This window comes from Heptranchias perlo, chromosome 27, assembly GCF_035084215.1.
Source record: "Heptranchias perlo isolate sHepPer1 chromosome 27, sHepPer1.hap1, whole genome shotgun sequence".
Lineage (NCBI taxonomy): Eukaryota > Metazoa > Chordata > Chondrichthyes > Hexanchiformes > Hexanchidae > Heptranchias > Heptranchias perlo.
Genome location: NC_090351.1, coordinates 21745364 through 21769410, shown reverse-complemented (window position 1 = coordinate 21769410; position 24047 = coordinate 21745364). Strand labels below are relative to the sequence as shown.

The window sequence follows — 24047 nt, the reverse complement described above, 5'->3', positions numbered from 1 at the left end:
TAGCATTTATAAAGCTAATGGATGCAATCCTATTTTAAAAATTTGTTTTTAAGACACTCAAACCACAAATATGAGTTGGCATGCAATTGTAGCCAACTGGCTGGGAAGCAAAAATGATACATTCAGCAGCAAAATGAAAGCAGGTTACCACAATTTACCATTTTGAAAATACCTGTTATGCTGTCTGTGGTTCCAGATAGTGGACTGAGAACACTTTTTCACTATTGCCAGAGTACCCAAAATTACATTTTTTCCATGCATCCTGGCAACTATAATAGCCCATCATATTCCAAAATGCAACATGTTTCATAAGTGAGTCAAAATACTGATATTTACTGTTTACCATCATAGTAGTATAATACAGCACAGAAGGAGGCCATCGTGCCTGTGCCGGCTCTTGAAAGAGCTATCCAATTAGTCCCACTCCCCTGCTCTTTCTCCATAGCCCTGTAAATGTTTTCCCTTCAAGTATTTATCCAATTCCCTTTTGAAAGTTATTATTTAATCTGTTTCCACCACCCTTTCAGGTAGTGCATTCCAGATACACTAAAAGATTATATGAAGAAGGCTTTAGCTGTTCATAATTTTAAAGCGGTTGTACACAAGTCAAAACTTAATGGGTGTTCTGTCCACTTCTTCTAAGAAAGCACCGAATGGCCTGATAGTACCACAGCATATTAATATGCTGCACTAAGTGATAAAGGCTTTGTGTTGACTCCCATGAGTTCACCACCTCAAGTCACTAAGCTGAGAGGAGTCACCGTCCTGATTTTTCTCTACTGTTGTACATGAAGGAGAAACTCAACTACTGTCTTTGTTTCACACTTGCTAGCAATAGAATCAAGGGCAACATAGGTAGACAATTGTAAACAATTTTACAACACCAAGTTATAGTCCAGCAATTTTATTTTAAATTCACAAGCTTTCGGAGGCTTCCTCCTTCGTCAGGCGAACGATGTGAAAATGAAATCCTCGAAATGAAATCCTTTCATGAAATCGATTTCATTTCGAGGATTTCATTTTCACATCGTTCGCCTGACGAAGGAGGAAGCCTCCGAAAGCTTGTGAATTTAAAATAAAATTGCTGGACTATAACTTGGTGTTGTAAAATTGTTTACAATTGTCAACCCCAGTCCATCACCGGCATCTCCACATCATGACTAACATAGGTAGAGGCAAGGAAGCAAGTCACCTGGCTACCCTCTCAGTCAGGAAATCCAGAAAAGAAAACAAAAACTGAAAATGGGGACAAATTTTAAATAAACTGACAAAGAAAAAATTCTAATCTCTGGTGGCAAAAGCTATTGCGATCGCCATAGAAACCTGAGCTAAAGGTTGGATTGTAGTAAGAATTAGTGAATTTCTTGGGGAAGGGGCAATCCAAATTTGGTATTTCTTCCAGTTCTCCATTTAGAGTAAAAATTCAGAAGCGGTTTTACACTAAAAAGTAGTCAGAGATTTTTTTAAATGTGTTTTACTGATATGTAGGAATCCACAAAGCCACTTAAAAGTGGTTTGACAGAAGTTTTCACCACAAAAGATAATTTTAGGTTTTAAAAAATAATTCAACATGAAACATGTGTTTAAATCTGGCTTAGTTTCCCTTCCATTTTTAATATGCAGAGTGTTATATTCAAATTGTAGGTGCTTTCCATCATCTTATAGTCATAGACTGCAAGTTAAATATTTTCACCCATCACAAACTACAGCAAAATGGGTACTGCAGCATATGGAAAGCCTATATATGAGACATTACAACATGCTGGAGTACCAAAGCAAGATGCTATGGAATGGAAGGACATGGCTTGTGCCTATGCCCACCCCTTAACAAAAGAGTTCCTGGTCTCACCTGGCACCAATTAGATGCCAAGTACCTCTCCACTGGGAATGGAGGAGGAAAAGGAAAAACAAAAACTGAATCAGAAGCCACTCTTATTTACCTAACAACCATCTCAAGAATGGATTGCTAGAGGCCTGTGAGCAGATCACCTACTGTGTCAGAAGAGGATGCATGCATACTCTTTGCTAAATAAGTCATGTATTTTAAGATTATATACTAGTATGACTGCCCGCAATATCTATGGTAATGTTTTGAAAAAAACACCATAATTCATTCTCTTTTTATTTAATTTGAAGGTGAATTGTGTACTCAGGATCAGAGATAATTGTGCCGGAAAATTAAAGATTTTTCTCACTTGCTGAAAGTAGTGTTGGCATCAAGTATCCCAAGATGTAGTGTGATTTATATTCAAGATAAAACTCCCTCTACAATGTCCCAACTGCTTCAATGTGGCATTTTTATTTATCAAACCAACCATGTTCCAGTAAGACAGCGAGATCAGGACCGAGGTCACTATACAATGTCCCAATATGTGCCTCACCCACAAATGCCCTAGAGTAACATTTTCATTTCTTGCACCAGCCATCCTTAGAGTATCTCAAAGCCAATTTGGTTTTGTTATTATTATTGGTAATTTTGTATAGTCAGAAGGGAAATAAATGCACACAACTCCATCTGCGCCTTAGAGGTGAAAAAACAGCTTTCTAATCCACTGATCCACCCAATTCCCCAACAAATATGCACATTTAATTAATCTTTATAATCGCATGGTCTATTATATGCATGGAAGTCAACGTAACTTTATAGTGTATTACCTGTTGTTGTCGAATGCCCCATTGCTTCCGAGACTGGAACTACACTCAGAATCTGAGTAGCTCTCTGCATTTGACAACTGGGTGTGTTTTCCAAACCCATTTGAAAGACCTGTGCCGAAAATGTAAAAAAGTTTTAGCAAAATATAGTCCTCAAATATAGAAAGTTTATTTTAAATAAAGAAAACCCAATGGACTGACTCGCCCTGCTAAATAACAGCTGTTGATTGACCACAGTGCAGCAGTCATAGGACTACAAAGAAATTCATGGACTATACTTTTAAGCTGTCCAAACAAGAGGAGATTCAGCTGCTGACAAACAGCACTGCTGAGGAGAAAAGCAATGCAGAAAGATTACCTAGTTCTGCAGGCGTGCATGGAGATTTCTCACTTTCACTGTCTGAGCTGCAGCTCAGACTTTGGGGTCGTTTCCTTGACTGTCGCAAACTCTGTAGTTTTGAGAGAGTCCCTGGTGAAGTGTTCAGTGCCAACTGTTCTGTTTGGTGCTGGCTGTCTCCATTTTCCACTGGCTGACCAGAACCCTTCTGTAACTTTACTCCATTTTTGGCCTTCCTAAAGAGAACAGATGTGCGTCTGCCCACTTCATTGACTGATGGAGTTGCTGTGTCTGAGGTAGGGAGAGCTAGACCATTCACACCACTGTCACTGAGGAGACGCTGAAGAGTATGAGTGCCAAGGGCTTCCTTTTGTAGTGTTTTTCTGTTCAGGACATCACTGTCAGATTTAATTCGTTTGTGCAGTCTGCTGTGTGCCCTGCTCTCACTCACAGGTTTGAGGGTAGGAGGGTCTGTGTGGGTTTCAGAATCTGAGGGTGAAGGTGCAGGTCCTGTAGGTTCTAATGTAGGTGGGAGTGAAGATTTTGAATCCTCTGTGGGGAGAAGGGAAAAAAAGAATTATAACCATTTTTCCAAATTTATATCCACTCCAGTTTATTCAACTTTCAAACATTTGGGTTGCTTCATCAAATTAACTTGTGTTTTCCAAACATTTTAATGCTGTATTAAATGACTCTGATTATTCTAAATATTGAATATCATATATATATATCTAAGAACACTTAAAATTCTTAAATTGCTCTTACAAAATTCCATATAGAAAAAAGAATTCTGGATCACCTTTGCAGAAAAGGCAATCATGCATTTTCTGGGCTATTCTTCATAGGGGTTACGAACTTCAAAGAACATTAGTGGATCTCCCGTGGCATTGCACATATTAAGTCAAAAAACGAGGGTACATTTTTAACTTGCCGCCTGGGCATACAACTGGCATTGCGGATCGACTGCCCATTATAGAAACCGGAAATGAAAATTCAACGTTTTCCGTAAGAGGCAGCCAATCCACAGTTGAAAATCTGATCCATGGTCTCTCTTTTACACATCTGTTGTCTTCATGTTGCTATTTTGCTCTGTCTGTCTCTCTCTCTCTCTCCCCAACTCAGAGACAAGATTGCTTCTCCATCTTTCCTCTTCCACCTCTCTTTCTTTCGGGTAGGAGAAGGTGGATGACAAGGTGTGGTGTAGCAGGGAATAGAGTTGTCGGGGGCTGCAGCCTGCATTTTCTGGAGGGGCCTTTGGGGAAAATGTGGCCTGCAGCCCTTGGCAGCTCCCTTCCAATTCCCTCCCCATTACTCGTGCTTCTCGCTATCCTCTCCCCTTTCTACACCCATCACTTCCATCGCTACTCCTACCTCTTCTCCTTCGATCTACCCATTTAACCCCTGTATCCTTCCCTCCCCCTCGCTCCATGATCATCCACATCACTCTTAAGCCTCCGTTCAAGAGCAGGTGGCGAGAGGCTAGAGGCCCCTTCACCTTATTTTCATCCTCCCCCTCCTATCCATTTTCCTCAGAGCTTTGTTAGCTTTAAAAATTCAACTTTTGCTTTTTTTTTTAAGGATGAAGTAAGCCACTGTCTGTCTACCTCTCTCTGTTTTTCTCAGCCTGTCTCCGTGACTCAAGTGTCAGTAATTAGAATGGTAACATTTCCTGTCAAGAAAACAGCTAATGGAGGCTTTGTGCTTGCTTCAAAATTCAACATGTTTTTTGAAAAATAAACACAAATTAGGATGACAAAGACACGGTTTCTTTCAGCTTAATACATATTCTGATGTTTACAGAACACAAAAAAGTTAAAACAGGTGTGTAATTACTGCAGTCTTTCATTTTTCACATACACACACACACACAGCACAGCCTTTGTGTTTAAAAAAAAATACAATAAGAAACTTTATTTGAATAAAGCTTTTTAATTTTTTCTCTGGCTTTTCTTCAAAATAAAACTGAAAAATAAAACTGCAAAAACTGCTGGAAGCTAAAGAAAAATATCCATTTGAGCTAGCTAAATGTCACTGATACATGCTGGAAAAATGGGTATACTGCATGATGCTTAGACTGTGCAATGTACATTCAGTTAATGAGTCACAAATCTGAAAAAAATATCAAGCCCAAGCTTTTGAGAAACTGAAGGTATTAAAAAAAAACAAGGCAATTCAAAAAAAAAAGACTTGCATTTATATAGTGCCTTTCACGACCCCATCCCAAAGCGCTTTACTGCCAATGAAGTACTTTTGAAGTGTAGTCACTATTGTGATGTAGGAAACGAGGCATCCAATTTAAGCACAGCAAGGTCCCACAAACAGTAATGTGATAATGACCAGATAATCTGTTTTTGGTGATGTTGGTTGAGGGATAAAATACGGACATATCTATTCACATTATATCGTGAGATGTATCATTTTTCTCATTTTTATCTCTGTTTCAGTTCCACTTTCCAAAACTATACCAGTTCCATGCTGTCGCCAACTTATTAATTGACCTGTCTGTCAAACAAATCCAGGATTTACACCAAAAACCCTGACCAGTAAATGAAACCAGCATTCAATTCAAAAATGCAGAACAATTACACCTTTTACCTTTAAAGGGACACACATCTACATCCTATTTACAGGGCATATTTTTGCGTCCTTCTAAAATTGCACATCCTCTGTCTTACCATGAGCAGCACCATGGAAGATTCACTAGTAAATAATAAAAATGGTACCCTCTGCATATTATATTACAGATGCAAAACAATCTTAAAATGCTGCATACTTTTAAGCTGGAGCCTGAAACTGACAAGTACATTCCAATTTGCAAACTTTCCTGATCAAACAACAACTGATCTGAGGCTCTATTAACATTAGAGTCGTTGGCCTTAAAGAGATATGGCTCCATCTTATTAATACATTCTGTAGTACATGATATAATATCCTGTGCTTATAAAACATCATATCCTGACTTACCATGTGTAATGCCACAAGAGATCTGCTACTAAGTACATATGTTGTACATAACAACATTGCAGTTAGTACCACATCCAGCATGCATTTTGTCTGTAAGCTGATTTGTGAATATGAAATTTTAGCCAAACAGCAACAAATCACAGTGGGAGAGGTAGATAGTGTATGAAACAAACATGATAGACTGAGAAAAAACATTACCAGTAAAGACAAATCAAGAATGAGCAGTCAGCTAAATTTACTAGTAAAGGAAGGCCAAAATAAACAAATTAAATCACTCCAAATATTTTTTGAAAAACCTTTGTGCCGGTGCACTAAATTGAGCATTTACCACTGGAAATTAGATTTGTAATATAAAGACAAAAATTACAACAATTACAAGAAAAAGATTAAAACATATGCAATAGCATTTTCTGTACTTAAAAAGACTGTAACAATGGCTTCTATTGGAAGCTTGTTCTACATGAGAAGTGTGAGTATTGAATTCATACAGCTTCCCAGACCAATCATTGTCAGCTGAAAAGATTCAAGTTGGCAGGTTCCAGCTCCTGGCATGCACCCGTCCCTTCAACATTTAGAAATGTTTATAAGTGACACAACACTGACATTCATTAAGCCTGCCAGGGCCTACTGTTTGTAAACCCATATTCTCTCCACAATCTGATATATCAATGGGAAATTTACTGAGAATGAAAATGCCCAAGGAAACTATTTCTACAACAGTTAAAGCATTATTTTTTTGATATAAGCATCAAACAAAAGATAAAGCACAAACTCCAAGTTTTTCTGAAGTCATTTTCATGAAAAAAAAGAGGGATTGGTTATAGTGTCTTGCATTATATGACAAGTGAAACTTTAAACAATTACAAATTCTAAAAGTGGAGTCTTTATATTACTTAATATATTCTAAATAATTACAGCAGTTGCCTTTCTTTTCATTTGTTTATGATTGCTGTATAAATAACGACTGCTCATATGAACAGTAGCAACTTCTGGAAGGACTGTATGATTAATCAAGTTTGGAAGGAGGCTCTAAATAATAAAGTCCTGAATTTAAAATATTTATCCAATAAATTCTACTTAAAATACACTAGATACTGTTGCAGCTATTTGCTGGAGAAGAAAAGATGCAAATATAAAGATTGAACTGAAGTTTTATATATTTCTTGACCTTCACTATTAAAAACACGAAACAGTAAAGAGCTGATTTCCTGTAGTACATGCATATATTTATTTATGTAACTGGTTTTTATATATCTATTTGTAGGAGGTAAGGAACTATTTATTTTCCAGGAATCAATCAAAAACACTTATTTCAGTGTTTAAAGAGATCTCTTACAAACATTTTTGCAAATTCTTTTAAACATTTATATATCCACATATCTCAGTATTGTGGTCTTGAATTCTTAAACCCTTCCCACTTGATTATATTGAATACATGGTGTAAACTAATTCCACCTAATCGAAAGAACTGAATAATGACAGGAAAATGCTCTATGCTAACTGACTGCACTGCAAAGATGAAGGCTCATCAAGCTGATTTTTTCCACAGTATGGTCCTTCAAGAACAGCATCAGCCTGCCTCTTGAATTACCCCGGAGTTTTTGTCTCCATTACCCCACTCAGAAGACCATTCCAGGTATTAATCAATTTCTGCATTAAAAAGCACTGTCTGACATCGGTCCTCACATTAGTTTGTAATTATGCCCCCTTGATCTGGAGCTCTATGATACATTTTTTTAAAAATGATATACAGCAAAATATACCACACCTCTCTCAACGCTATCCTCGTGGCCTTCAGCCAGAGGTTTTTCATTATCCTCCTTCGATAATTCAGAGTAGTTGCCATTATGCAGCTGCTGCTGTTGTGCCAATTTATGCCTGATGCTGTTGATTTCTCTCCTCAGTAATCTTACTCGCTTTGATCTCGCTCCACTTGACTTCATGGTACACGTTATGTCCAATTTATCCAGCAACTCTTTCAGCTGGTCCTCCAGCGACAGGTGGGCTCTGTTCTCTGGTATCAGCATGTTATCCACTGTAGAACAAATCAAAACATCAAATGAATCCAAGAATGCCTCCTGGTCAACAGTGTATGTTTGTTCTGCTTTTAATTTTCTTAGTCTGGTTTGCATCATGATTAAAATAAATTAAAGGAGTATTCCACTGTATGCAAAAACTATATTGACCCATAATTTCAAATGACAATAATCTAATGAATGGTTACAAAAATTACAGAAAATGGCCTCAGTCACTGAATGCACAAATGAAGTAGCATCCAATATTTAACAACATTACATGGAAAACATTGTGCATTAACTTTAATGCATTTCAGTCTCAAACTTTGCCTCCTGATTACAATTTGCAATATAAACACCAAATGACTGAAAACATCAGTGATGATTGAATGCGACGGAATTATATCTAATTCAATGTAATAGGCTTGACTGATGATGGGAACTGGGGATTAACAAGCACATGATGTCACAGGGCAAATATTAATCCAAGGTGTCCATTATCAGAAAATCAAATGCAGCTTGAATATTTCAATTACCATTTGGATTAATGGTTAAACATGGTGGATTATGGTTCAAATGGATTATTTTGTCTAGAAGTGAAATTCATTTCAAGCATGTCATTATTTATCAACTTGATACGTAATATTTTGATGTACTAATTCAGTCCATTTTTTGTTTGCATATTGTCATGATTTCTTTATGGAATCAGAAAGGTATCAACCTAGATGGTGTGTCGACTAAATGAAATTATAAAACCAACCATCTTTAAATTTATGTAATAGAAACATAGAAAATAGGAGCAGGAGTAGGCCATTCGACCTTGAGCCTGCTCCGCCAGTCAACATGATCATGGCTGATCCTCTATCTCAATACCATATTCCCGTTCTCTCCCCATACCCCTTGATGCCTTCTCTGTCTAAAAATCTATATATCACCTTCTTAAATATATTCAATGACTTGGCCTCCACAGCTTTCTGTGGTAGAGAATTCCAGAGGTTCACCACCCTCATCTCAGTCCTAAATGTCCTATCCCATATCCTGAGACGGTGACCCCTCGTTCTGGACCCTCCAGCCAGGGGAAAAATCCTCCCTGCATCCAGTCTGTCTAGCCCTGTCAGAATTTTATACGTTTCAACGAGATCCCCTCTCATTCTTCTAAACTCTAGTGAATACAGGCCTAGTCGACCCAATCTCACCTCATACGAGAGTCTTGCCATCTCAGGAATCAGTTTGGTGAACCTTCGCTGCACTCCCTCCAAGTATATCCTTTCTTATGTAAGGAGGCCAAAACTGCATACAATGCTCCAGGTGTGGTCTCACCAAGACTCGTATAATTGCAGTAGGACATCCTTGCTCCTGTACTCAAATCCTCTTGCAATGAAGGCCAACATACCATTTGCCTTCCTAACTGCTTGCTGCACCTGTATGTATGTTTTCAATGACTGGTGTACAAGGATGTCCAGGTCCCTTTGTACATCAACATTTCCCAATCTATCACCATTTAAATAATACTCTGCCATTCCGTTTTTCCTTCCAAAGTGGATAACTTCACATTTATCCACATTATACTGCATCTGCCATGTAATAATCCAACAGCACCTACAAAAAGGTTATGTAAATAAATCTATTTTATAAACATATATATATATCCACATATCTCAGTACTGTGGTCTTGAATCCTTAAACCCTTCCCACTTGATGATATTGAATACACAGGGCACGATTTTAAAAGGGAAAAACGGGTGGGTTGGGGGCGGGGGGCAATCAAAATTGCTGTTTTCGGGAGCAGGCGGACATCCCGGCTGGAACCCGCGCATTTTTGAATGAGACTCAGGCAAATCTGTGTGCATGCGTACAGCAGTCACCAGGAAGCCCCGCCCCCACTTAAATCTGGCAGGCTGATAATTAAAGAAGCAAATGTACCTCATTGAGGTACTTAAGGTAGTTTATTTTTTTGTGTATTGGATAGTTAAAAATATTTTAATGTTGCCTGGGCCGCTTTCCCACGCCTCCCGATTCACGCCTGGTAAAACCAGACACGAAGGGCTGGATCAGTGAAAAATAAGCTAAGTAAATTAAATACAATTACATTTCCCATTACAAACAAATTAAATAAACATATCTTAAAAAACAATGTTGTCTGGACCTCCCCCCACTCTGATCCCGACGTCCATCCTCTGATCCTGATGTCTCCACTCTAATCTCTGTTCCCCCGCCCCCCCCCCCCCATTTCTATCCTAACTGCCGATGAGGTCTCTCTCTCTCTTTCTCCCCTGTCCTCCCCCCACCCCCCGACTCCTCCACCGGATGTGCAGCTCCTGTCGGCAGCCAGCCTGTCAATCAGGCTGGTTGCCGGGCATGAAATCCGGAAGAGGTTTTGATTGGCCTCATTAGGGTTGTGATCATCACAACCTGCCTACTTCCCGTCCGCGTTTGGCGCCTGCAAATCACCCCCCCCCCCCCCCAAACCCGGACTCTTCCCGCCGGCATATTAAAATTATGCCCATGGTGTAACTTAATCTCACCTAGTTGTAAACACTCAATAACTACAGAGACATGCTCTATGCTAACTGCACTGCAGTTACTACTTCAGCAAAACTATAAGGCAAAAAAGATGGTCACTGCCTTAGGTGGCATAAACAATCAGCTACTTTCCCCCTTGGCTGTTAGAGGCAGCTGAACTAATGCTACAGTATCTATAGCTGCCATTCTTTCTGGATGTCATATTACTGATCTGTACAGACCCTGTTTTTGTTTTGCTCCCAGTGCGATGGAATCTTCTCTGCATTGTAAATGGGTACATTCCACAGCACTGACAGCAAAGACAAACAGACCCGTTTCTATTTGACTCACTATTAATTTGCAAAAATGCAAATTAATTATTTAAAACATTTAAACCACAACCTCCAAAGAGGAAAAATAATTGTATTAATTTTGCTTTAGTTTTAATGCTATAAGCATTACATTCAGTATATTTTAAACTCCATTCCCCAAAAAACAAATTTTGTCAGTACGTCAATTGAGCTAGGATACCGTATGCTAATGTACCAGAAACCACTCGACTCCAAAGAAACCAATAAATATACCAACTGTCACTGCAACACTCAATCTGTTCATGATTAATGAGGTCCCATTACTTCTCTGTGCAAGTCAAGAGTGGGACTCTAACGAAATTTTCCTCTCCTTAGCTTAGAGACACAAAGACCAACTAGAAAGCCCCCAATACCACATTAGCGAAGATCAGCTAGCTCAGCACAGACCAGGACTGAACCTGTGAAAGGAGAACCCAAGGCCAGGACTGTGGGAGAACAGAGTGATTGAGGCCATGAGGGAGCAGTGAGACATGGGGTTGCTGAGTCAGAGTTGACCTCGGAGGGTGGGGATTAGCATATTACAACTGGACACTCACAGGGATAGACCAGCATTATTTTTTAAAAAATATTTTTAAAAAAAAATAATGCAAGTTGATATTCCATGGAATTGCCCAAAATTAAAAAAATATATATTTCTCGGTTTCTCTCCGGTACTCGCTCTAGTCTCTTTTATGCTGTCTTTTATTCTTTCAATCTTTTTTTCTCTTCCATCAGGGCAGTGTCCTAGGCCCAACCATCTCCAGCTGCTTCATCAATGACCTTCCCTCCATCATAAGGTCAGAAATGGGGATGTTCGCTGATGACTGCACAGTGTTCAATTCCATTCGCAACCCCTCAAATAATGAAGCAGTCCGAGCCCGCATGCAGCAAGACCTGGACAACATCCAGGCTTGGGCTCATAAGTGGCAAATAACATTCGCGCCAGACAACTGCCAGGCAATGACCATCTCCAACAAGAGAGAATCTAACCACCTCCCCTTGACATTCAACGGCATTACCATCGCCGAATCCCCCACCATCAACATCCTGGGGGTCACCATTGACCAGAAACTTAACTGGACCAGCCATATAAATACTGTGGCTACGAGAGCAGGTCAGAGGCTGGGTATTCTGCGGCGAGTGACTCACCTCCTGACTCCCCAAAGCCTTTCCACCTCTCCTAATTCTTACTCTATTATTGGTTTGTGAACGTCTCTGCCTCTACAAAGCACTTTGGATGTTTATTACGTTAAAGGCACTATATAATGCATGGTATTGGTACCTCTTTTCCTGTATGTCTTACACAATTTGTGTGCCTATTAAATGCATTCTCCACTCTCTATGTCTATGTTTCTTTTTGGGCATATCTCTTACTTTTGAGGATAACTTAAAAAAAATAACAGGACCAAATCATTGCAAAAAGATATTAAAAAATGAAACAGTGTTGCAACTAATCTGTGCCAACAAAAGGCTGAGGAACATGGCTAAAATAATTTTTCAAAAAATTAAAAATAAATTTCCTGTGGTACTGCTTGTGTTTTTAAAGGAAAAATCAGAGTAGATAATAAATACCTACTGCAGCCAAAGATATAAATTTCTGCCTCTGGCATACCAGTCACATGATTAAATAAATGTTTATTACTTACGCATTGCAGTTACATAAACAAAATAAATCTGAACATCTCATCTGCTTCTAACACTTGTTATATAATAATCAGAAATAGAATAGATAAGCTAAATTCCTTATTTGAGCCAGTTAGAAAAACATGACAATATTTTTTCACGGTAAGGATTGATTTAATGTGCAACCTACACATTTGCTCTATGCAATATTCAGAGACTGAAGTTACATCATTCTATTAAAGATTTTTTTAATAGCATAATGCAAGTTCATTTTTGAATGCTAACAATCTTGACAAAAATCACAGCCTAAATCTGGGGCAATTTACTGAATGTTTGTTGAATCCACCAACTGAAAATCTTGTTCCCCCCTCCCCCTTAAAATATATCTTTCAGTGAAAAGCAAATAATATCCTCCCCATATCCACCAATCTGCATTGTCACAATACCTACCATCCTCCCAGGAGAAGCAGTAGAAGTTTGCCAAATTTGGTGATTCAGGTAGATGCATTCCAGTTTCATAGTCATACCCATTGTTGTCAGCTTGGCGTCGAGCACACCTTAATATGGAACCTCCCATGTCTCTCAATCTCACTGCTGCCCGGTAGAATATAGTTTCCTTAGCATTATACTTCATACAGTTGTTTATGACCAGGTTAAAATCTGTTTCAAACTCATCAAGGGTTTTGTAACAGTGAGTTTCTAGCTTTTTCCTCATGGTGGAAAAGTCCATAGGATGTGTAATAAATTCTAAATAATCTGGAACCTTGCAAAAGAAAAGCATCAATAATAAGTAAATGTCCAACAGACACCTTAAAGAGGGGAAAGGGAACACTTCCTCTTCCCCCCCCCCCCAAAAAAAAAGTACTGTACATTAAAAAGTGAGTCTCACCATCAAGACCTCTTTTAATAATGAAATCCTTTTTGTTCTATTTAGATTTCTTTTCAAATTTGAGCAGTAAAGTTTTATGGGGAACTACCTTCCAAATAATGTTTTGTATACTCAATAGTGTTTCAGCTATTGCATTTGCACAGTAGTTTCCAATAAACTGACAGAACAAGATGATGTTGTGTTAATCATAAATTTTGTGACCGTTTCATATGTACCAAAGATGAGACTCTCTCTTCGAACATAGGTAGTATATAAAGTGGTTTCTTCTACAGATTCTGAATTATTTGGAGTGACTGGAACCACACCCACCTAATTTAAACATTATTCTGATCCATGCACAGAATTCAAATGTACCAATACCATTTGATTAAATATAACATTTTAAATCATGTATCATATACTGAGGCAAATCAATTAAGTTTAAATGAAATAATTTCTAGGTGGAACTGGGATGGGTGGGAGCAGAAACCTGGGCAAAGATGCACTCCACCACACCCTTGCCCATTAGATTTCCCAGCAACAGGTATTGTCATGATATCCAAATAACAGAAATAAGTCGTCCAAAAATATCTTCCATCATTTGATCCATGGCCCAAAAGCCTATGCAGTTGATGGCTGAGTGACCGATTGAATAATCTTTGGTGCCAAATTCAAATGTTTTTGAATTTATACCAGCAACACTAAAGCTGCCGGCAATGATACGTTGCACCAGGGCTTCAAGGTGTACCACAGCTGTTCCCCTCAGCCACTTTACACAGACTCCCTGGCGGAGTCTGTCAAAATTATGCAAATGACTTGGCCAGAAAAATCGGTTAGAGTCTGGGCACATTTTTCTAGTGGGTGGAAGTCCAACCATACCAAAGATGTGTGCCCAAATTCTACTAAAACAAAAAAAAAATCTAGGCTACACTGTTTATCTAAATTCATATTCGACAGTTGGGGGGAGGAGGTAATGGAAGAGGGGCTGAGGCAGTCTACATAATTCAAGTTAATTAAGTACAATCTAAGTTTACTTAATTCAAAATAATTAAGCAGAATCTAAATTTACAACAAACAAATTAATTGCTTACATGTGAAAGTTTACCCAAAATATTTGCCATCGACACTAGTGATAAATATATACTATCTACCCACTTGTAAAAAAAGCCTTACCTCTTTGAGGCTTACAGGTTGCGCAAATATATTTGCTTGATCTCTTTCCTGAAGTTGATCCAAAATTTGTCTTAAAAAGACAATAAATGGTGTAAGTTGCAATTCCAAGGCAACTTGCTGAACCTTGACCTGCAGAATGTCAAATATATATTAATTCACTACACCAAAGAGATGGTGAAGGTGTTGAACAATACTAGTTAGTGTTTTTAGATGTGGGAGCAGAGCCTGTATGCACATGAAGAGGGATCTACAAATAGTGGAAAATCTCTGCATCTTGGTTCCACTGGAAAATGGAGATCAATTGAATTGTTCATTAAGAGGCTGAGTACCATCATTCCTGTAGTTCACAAGCTCTTGTGTGCAACATAATCTGTGTGGTACTAAGGCCGGCTCTTGGATTACCTTATTGACATCAGAAATTCTGTATAGATTTGATACATATAGATTTCAGCAAGGTTTTGGATACCATGCTCTTCAAACGATTAGTCTACAAGATAGGAAGGTATGGAATCGAAGGCAAGCTTCTGCAATGGATTGAAAATTGGCTAAGCCAGAGGTAGCAAAGAGTGGTTGCAAATGAAGCTGCATGGACATGGCACATAGTCATAGGTGTCATAAAGATGTCCACAGGAGCCAATACTCTACATAAGTGATTGGGATCTGGGGACAGTGGAGAAAAGAGGTTTGAAACATTATGGAACACGCAATCCAAATACAAAGGAATCCGTATGGGTTGTGAAATGGGCTGATATTTGGCAACTGGCATTTAATGTAGACAAATGCAAAGTAATGGGACTAGAAATAAACAGTGGGAATATAAACTAAATGGCTCCAAGTTATAGGACACAATAGAGGAGAGGAATCTGGGGGTACTGTGTAGATAACTCACTGAAACAACAGCACAGTGTGCAGCAGCAGTAAAGAAAGCTAACCAGCTTATGGGATATATAGACAGAGGGTAGATCACAATTCTCAGGTGATAAAGGGCCTGCATGGGTACTGGTATGGCAACACTTGGATTCTATGTACAATTCTGGTCGCTGTTATACAGGTGTTGGAGGTAGTGCAGAAAAGGGCAACCAAACTGATAAATACTTTAAAAAAAGGTAAGATTATTAGGGGAATAGATAATCCCAATTGTAGTTTGAGATTGCCAAAAACTCTAGATCCAAGGTACATGAACTCAAGCTTAAAAAGGACATTTTACATATTACACAAAGGATGGTGATCATGTGGAATGGACTAAATGGGGAGGCAGATAGTGTGGAAGGATTTTAAGGGATAACTGGATAAATATATGAAGGAATAGCCAATTGAGAGGTATAAGTTTTTGAGATGTCCAGATGGGCTGTAGTTTTTTTCAGGTCCTATACTTTCCTATATAATACTAAATTCAGAAACTACTTTTGGAGGAAACCAAATATGGAGTTCACAGGAATAATCTGTTGCATCTGTGACTAATGAACACAGCTCATTAAATTTCCTGCTGGATGTACTAATCACCAAACACAACAAATATTTCATATCACATGAGGGTAGAAAACTGGTGAGACAGAAAGTCAAGCAGCTCTGCTGCAGACTGTCAGAACAGGACAAATGGAGATCATCAGTTTAATATCAGAGATGTGAGGCTGTAATAAGCTTGATCTATATTTTACAGCAAAATCAAAACTGTGCTTTGAGAAGGGAACTAACTATAGCAAGTAAAATTGCTTGAATAGCAAACTATACTAGAAATTGCCTATTCTGCATCCTTAACTTAGAATCAAACTATAGTTCAGTGTAATCAAGTCTAAACAACACTGTTTCATTAAAGGGACATGAGCTTCAATTAAAGGTGCACCCTCATTCCTCAATTTATCTTATATTGAAATATTCAGAGAATTGATTCCCAAGATCAGCAAGTTTCTTCCTTGGGTCATCACTGACAGACTTAATAGAGAATGTCTGTTGCTGCATCATACAAAACAGGATTAGGCTACAGGTAAGTGGGTAAATGCAGCTGCAGTCTGCTCAGTCCACACATTTATAACACGATGGTAGTGTAGTTTTTTTTAATTTAAAGTTACGTTATTTCAAAACAAAAAATGACAGTAGAATCATAATGGGGAAGATTTCCTCTGTGTGTTAGCTGTAGTGAAATCAGAAACATGTTCTACACAAACATATTAACAATTTTTACTACGTCTAGTGCACAGGGGAAATCTTTCCCCAATATTAGTTATTCTACCACTTGGAATGCCCAAAATAGGGTACGCAGTGCTTTTAACATCCCAATATCAAAAATAAAACAATTACCTCTTCCCTTTTGAGCTTCTCTCTTTTGCGAATAAGTTCGACAAGCAGACGAGCCCTTTCCAAATCGTGGCGCAGTTTCTGCCAGTACTTCAGCTGTCCTTTTACTGCACTGTTCTTTTCATTCTGTTCTTTCTGTGAAGTTAGCACAACAATGCATGTTTAAGTATATTACCATGTGTATTTTGCTAAAGCCAGTGATTGACCATTATCACTCTGAAATGCATCTGGTTAGGTGACTGGTGAATTCAAGAAACTTGGCTGGAATGTGCATAGCTAAAGTGGCTAAACATCAATCACAAAGCTTCAAATTTATATTATAATATTTGCTAAGAGTGGAAAAGTCAGGTTCCAAAGAATATATTGTGAAACTATCAATACAAGTCAAAATATTGAAGATTGAGCATTATATTGAAGAAGTTGACCATTTAGGATGATAGTGGGTTAACTAGAGGCATTAGCATTGTGCAAGTGAAAGACTGAAGACACAGTCGGTGTGGTACTTGGTTGAAGATGCCATTTCAGGCATTACTCCGCCATAAGTTTCATTTCATTAATGAGTGTGATTTCTAGGCTGAAAAGGTCACTAGCTTGAGTAGCAACGGCATTGTCATCAGCATAGATGAATTTCTGCAAGCTGGTAACAGGCAGACTGTTTATGTATGGATTAAAAAGCAGTGGTACTAGAACTGATCTGAGGGAGGTAATTGATTTGGTATTTCCACGAGCTAGTTCGATCAGCCATGCATCCTCTGAAACGTTGTCCCCTTAGCAGTAGTTCAACCAAGCAGGTGGCCCATTATGGCAGGGCTCTATATCCTCGCTAGAAGACCAGTATGCCAGACAGCGTCATAAGCTGCTTACCAGTCTAAGGGTTTTTCTGAAAGCCGTTGTCAATGAAGGTGGTTAGGATGAGTACTTGGTCACAAGTGCTGTGGCCACAGCAGAACCAAGCTTGGTCTGTGCTCAGCGCAGCATCGACGACCAGAGACCTACGTTGGAGAACCATTCCCCTGAGCATCGTATATAGCAAACACTCAGGAGGGAGATTGGTCAGTAGCTCGCTACTAACTTTGGGTCCTTGTGTGGCTTAAGTAGGTCAATGATGTACATTCAGCACCATAATACTGGAATTTGGCCTGCAATGACGAGTGAAGAAAAGTGATAGCCAATTACAAGCTTGTGGGCCAAGGTTCTTCAAAAACTCAGGGTATATGTTGTTCTGGCCAGCTGCAGGACCAGGTGTCGAATTCGGCGGATATGAAGGCTGGTGGGGGGTCCTGCTTCCGGGCATTGACAAAAGCAGTGCCAATCATTGTCTACTCTCCATTCAAAGCCTTTGTTACAGGGGGCTCTTGCCACTTTTAGTAGGTGTCTAGCAATGACATTAACTGACACAGATGATCAGTTCTGTGCTGATGGACGTTAAGCAACATCCAGGCAATAGATGAGGCTTTAACTTTTCTGACTCAACCAAGTAAAATCCATCTGTGAGGTTGACTCTTCCTAACTTGATCGACAAGCAGCATCAAGTGATTCAAGCAGGTGGTCTGCAATGTCTGGGTCATCAGATTCCTCGTACAGCATCAATAGGGCAACACACATTTTGTCCAGGCATCGCGTGTTCAAGAACCGAAAGGGATTGTGGATTTTGTAGTTGTGTAGAGAGTGTCATAAAAGCATTTATAAGCTTCCTCGATTGGGATGTTATGCTGTCGGATAGTAGCAATGATACATTCAACCATCTCTGTAAACAAAGCCCAATTAGCTTTCCTAAAGGTCCATTGGGGTTTCCTTGTTCTTTTGATGAGTAGTAGTCGCAGGCAGACATGGATAAGTGATGGTCGGAGTTCACTATGTGGAAAGTCATCGAGAATAGTCCATGGTTGTGGGTGACTGCTGATTGCTGTGACCCAGCAGATGTCAGGGGAGTAGCCTTGACCCCATCTGGCTGAGCCGAATGTGTCACGTTGTTTAGGGTCATGGATCAGAGCGAGGTCATTCCCAGATGTCCAACTTTGTAACCGTTCACCGTCTTGTTGGATCGTGAGTAACCCCAGTCTGTATGGTGGCTATAAAAGTCATCAATATAGATAACTGGGTAAGCAAAAGATAGGAGTAGTTTGTTTCCTCAGGTTTCACTTGGTGGCTTATAAATGCCCGCAATCTTGAAACCACCAACCTGTATAACATTACAATGATTAATGGATAAGACGTGAGTTGCATCTAAAACGTGGTTACGGATGTAGGTAGCTCGGCCATGCTTGGCTTGACATACCAAGTCGAATCCATCAATAGCGAAGTGACCAGTTTCATCTGTTGCAATGTGGGTTTCTTCAAGGCAAATTATGTCAACCTTGTGGTGGATAGCAATGGTGCCGCTGAGAGACCCTTAACATTTAAATTGTAGGTCTTGCAGCACTGGGCCTATGGTCTGAAAGCCACTTGTCTGGTCGTCATTGTCATTGTTAACCGACTGACCGGAATCTGAAGATTCTCTGATTCGATCTGCTGGTTGCACATTAGTTTCACCAATAAATCGATTACTCACAGGGGGTGTGACGAGAATGATGATGCATTGCCTCACATGTATCACTACACAGCTTCTCATCAAGTATGTGCTGGTTAAGTCCATAAAAATCACCAAAAGACTAAGCAAAAATTAAACTGTTAAAAAATTATAAAATGGCATATTGTATAAATGGAATACAATACAGTATCCTGTGACATTTCTATTTTGGTGCAATCAATTAGTTTTCAGTGCTTCAGGATTTTTAAAATTTTAATACTGTTTCAAGAAGCTTATTGAAGTCAGCTATATCACAGTAATGCCATGTAATAGTCTTATAGCAACTTTTATAGTGTAAAAATAAAAAATGACACAGGCAACATACCAAATGAAGGCTGTTTGCAATATCCCATAAAATACATGTCAGTAAAATTTTAAAAATGCATGCTTACTTCCCAAACACTATTTCTTATCTGCATTTCTTAAAAACAGTTCTCAACACTTAATAAACATAAAAGATATGCATCAGTAACTCAGTTACCTGTTCTGCATTTCTTTGAGTCTGCAAATGTGAATGCAATCGTCGCAGTAGAGGAACACCATTCCGTGACTGCCTTTTCAACATCCAATAATTATGCAGCCTTTGCATGAACTGGGTTTTCCTCTGGATAGATAACCGATTGCAGATTTTATTTAACCTGATAAGAAAGTAGGGATTCTCAGAATTGCAAATACCACAGATTGCATTCTTTACTCTTATAAATTGAGATTTTATAATTATAAAACTGAAATTTTGATAATCAAAGAAACCTTCAGCATGATGAAAAATATCCAATGATTCACTCTTTGTATATTTTTGTTCGATATAGCAAATTACTTAAAGAAACAGTGAGGTAGCTCAAACATTTGAACATTAAAAATCAAGTTTTTCTCATTAATCAAATAACATTATCTCAGTAGTGTGGCTGGGCACTTTTCAGCCTAGCCAATAGAGAAGAGTTTTGTGAAATAATGAACCATTTCACTTCAGGAAAGATTAAAACTGGCATAATTAGTACTGTGTCAAAGGGGAGACAATAAAATTATCATCCAAATAAAAATGTAAACCATATACTTTAATAAAAGCTTGCAAGAACTGACTATATAGTTCATAATCTAAATATTAAAGGGGAATAACTAATATGATTAAAAACTTTTTCTGTAATGCAGACAGAGCAAACTGCTGCCAACAATGAGAGAAATGGAGCGGAGATAGTTTCAGAATGATTTTATACATTATACATACACACTGGGAAATCAGCTCATGGTCAATATGACCCCTGTAGAACATCAGTGCATTTCAATCATTTGGATGTCGCCTATTCATTTGTACGTGAAGGCTGAACCAATGATGACCAAAAGGTGCCTGCATAAGACCTTGGACAAGTTATTAAAAATTCAACAGGTCTCTAAGGAAAAGGGGTCAGACTATTATTTTATTCACATACAATACGTATACTGTTGCTTTGAATACTTTTAGTTCCTTCAGATAATTGATTGTTACAAGATTGTCATACAGTAATGCATCCCACAGGAATACCATCCATATCAGGAAGCAGCTTAAATGATGGGCAGTTGACAAATGTAATCTTTCCAGATCAAATGTGTGATTCCTTGGTACCTCCCTCGACAATCTGCAAATACTGGGATGGGTGCTCGTCAATCTCTACTGAGTTCCTAATGAGTGTGAGCCCATTGCACAGAACGACTCCTAATTTGACGATCTTAGATAGCATTAGGTTGGATGGTGTAAGAAGTTTAAAAACATCCTCTGTTGCAGTAGAGTGTGCTCCATGAATGCCAACCTCAAAAACTCTCAAAAGCTGACAACTCCGAAAACAGCTCTAAATATAGGCCTTGACAAGCAGGTACACTAAAAGTGGAAGACAGCTTGTCATAACTTAAAGTGCAGGTGTACCCAACATTTATTCACTAATACAGCAGAAGGTCGTGGCAAAATTTTCCCTTATTCCCTGCAGAGAAATTGTGGGCTATTGTGCATATATATTAGCACCATTGCTGATAAATCTGATTATCAAACTGTTAAAATTGTTGATGTAGTTGTCACAATGACTCAGAGGCACTCTTCTCCCATCTTCCCTCAGTTCACTGCAGCACTCTACTGCTCCTTTAGTTCATACTGGCACTTTTCTCCATCCTTAATGCTAGCTGGCATTCTTCTCTCCTCCCTTCCCACAGTTTACGCTTGTACTTTTCTCATTCTCCTCCCACTGTTCACCCCCGTCCTTCTCCCAGTTCCCACTAGCATTCAGTTCCCCCTGCCCACTGCTTCTCTGTTCTACTTGGTGCTACTATAGCTCTGACAGATTGGTAGGAATTCCTCATCTTGTAAACTATTGTGTGAATTGTTACCAAAGCAGAGTTGCATTACTTGGAGCAGCAGCAGCAGCAGCAGCAGTGGGAGAAAGTCGTAAACGACAGCCGGCAATTCACAAATGCATACACTGACACCAAAATGCCGACTGTCTGCATCAGACCCGGATGATTGGTATGCATCTGTTCTTCAGGGTTAAAACACATCGTTAGGGCAGAGTAAAGGGAACTTTACACTACAGCTGACTGTGGCATATTGGATATGGGAGAGTCCTTGATGCTGATACTGGATGACAAAACTAGAAAAAATGTTTTGGCTCCTGAGTTTTGTCATCTTTAATAAGTACAAAATTTATCCAAAATATTTTAAAAGAAAAAAGTGGGGCATATAAAGAGGCTACATTTCAATAATGAAAAATTCTGAACTGTTCTAGTCTCATTCAGTTCGATGAACTCAGCGCTGGTCTCTCAACCTAATTCAGCAGGGTAAATTCCTTTATATCCATAGTGCTGCGTACATGTGGCATACAACACACAAATGGAAGGAGGCAAGGGAGGGTTAATTACCTTATATACAGTAATCTTGACAAACTGCAATCTAAATGTTGTAAGTAGTTTTCATATTTGGCCATAATGTTAATGTGGAGATAAAAAAAGTGAAATGTAAATATCAAGGGATTTCTGGCAGTAAATAATCAGTAGCCATCAAACCGCTGCAATTTATTGACAATATACTCAGCCTGTCAATTGAAAGTTGTCTGAAATGAGGTAAATGTAGTTTATTTATGAATGGCTCATTTGCCCTTAGCAAATCAGACCAGTCTGCAGTATAGATGGGTGAGTAATGGAAAGTGATGTTCCAAGATAAACAAACTATGCTTTAAGAAACTCTCCGAAAGGAGAAAATCTCCGAAAGCTTGTGAATTTAAAATAAAATTGCTGGACTATAACTTGGTGTTGTAAAATTGTTTACAATTGTCAACCCCAGTCCATCACCGGCATCTCCACATTAAGAAACTCGAGCACTGTATTCAAAGTATTGGTTAAAAAAAAGCCAACAGTTTTGGGTATCAAAATATTCATGCAATAATAATCCAAGAAGTCAACTAGATCTCCAAAATGCATGTGGATCAAAAGGATTGAAGCAAACGCTCAATGATCTAAAAAGATGATCAGGAGGAAGAAAAACTGAATTTACCCAAGAAAAAATGCTTTAAAAAAGTTTTCCATCTCTCGAACAGGGAAGATGCCAGTACCACTGAATTCTCTTATTATGACAAGTAATACAATACGTTGTTTTGTGTCATTTAATGTAAAGCAAAACCCACATGTTGGCCACTAAGACACATATTCCAATAATGCACTGCATTATATACAGAATATTGGATATAAAGCACACATACAAGTTTCAGTGTCGATTTTTATTTATATCCCAGAAAATTATTAAAGGAACAGTTTATGCTGCCACTTAAGTTTAACAAATTCATATAATGAGAAGTTAAAAGTCATATTCACAAATCAATGTTTACAGATCTCCACAAGTGATTCATCCACATACCATACAATGAATGATTCTTTCCTGAAGGGCCAATTGTTCTATCTTCATATCTGAGCAGGAGGCAGACAATGAGGATGAAGCTAGAGTAGATTGGGAGGAGGAAGGGGGGCTTCACACATACAAGTAAACCAAGTATGGTTAACCAAGTTGGTCAGCTTGCAAGTCAATCTGCTGATGGCACTATTCTGCAACTAGCAAACCCCCTTCTCACAGCTCAGGGATGCATCACTTCTACACTGGGAGTCCCCTGTACATCAGAATGTGTATGACATTTTTGAATGCCACAATGGCCAGTATGCTACACTGATCCTGTGAAGGAATCTTCCAGCCTCACCTCCGGAAATCCCACATTCAATACATTTCAAAATATATTTAAAAATGCTTGTTACTTAAATAATTACTCTGTACTCGGATTATTTGTTTTAAAAAAGTCGTTTCTCATCACTATGTGTCCAGTCCCTTTTTCCTTTCAAATTAAATCTTTATCATTTCAATAGAAAGTTCATCTTGAGATAGCTATGTCCATCACTTTCAATTTTCTTCTGGCACATGGTCCTCAGTTTCTTAAAATAAATGGCCTTGCTTTGTGTCAGGTGGATCATAAAGTTGTGCAGAATGCAATACGGATGTCATATTTGGATTATGATAAAATGATGTACAAACCACCTGCTACGTTTAACATGTAGTGCACAAAAAACCCTGCGCAATAGTTTCATAATTTGACAGTGGATTCCTGTAGAGGTTCCTAGAGGCAACCTGTATTGGATTAGAGGTGGGGAGGGGGAAAGGCTGCAGGAACGATGATTCAAAGTGACAGTTAGAGTAAGA

The 24047-nt window shown here is 38.7% G+C and overlaps 1 protein-coding gene across 1 annotated transcript in view; it reads right to left on the bottom strand.

Annotated features, from left to right (window-relative positions):
- Window positions 1–24047, bottom strand: part of brpf3b (bromodomain and PHD finger containing, 3b) — a 53973-nt gene that overhangs the window by 5711 nt on the left and 24215 nt on the right. Inside the window, exons 3-9 of the mRNA XM_068007448.1 lie at window positions 19830–19986; window positions 16783–16914; window positions 14485–14613; window positions 12894–13206; window positions 7722–7988; window positions 3011–3541; window positions 2656–2764 (exon numbers count right to left, since the gene is read on the bottom strand). Of these exons, the coding sequence (XP_067863549.1) occupies window positions 2656–2764; window positions 3011–3541; window positions 7722–7988; window positions 12894–13206; window positions 14485–14613; window positions 16783–16914; window positions 19830–19986 (1638 nt within the window). The remainder of the gene's footprint in view (window positions 1–2655; window positions 2765–3010; window positions 3542–7721; window positions 7989–12893; window positions 13207–14484; window positions 14614–16782; window positions 16915–19829; window positions 19987–24047) is intronic.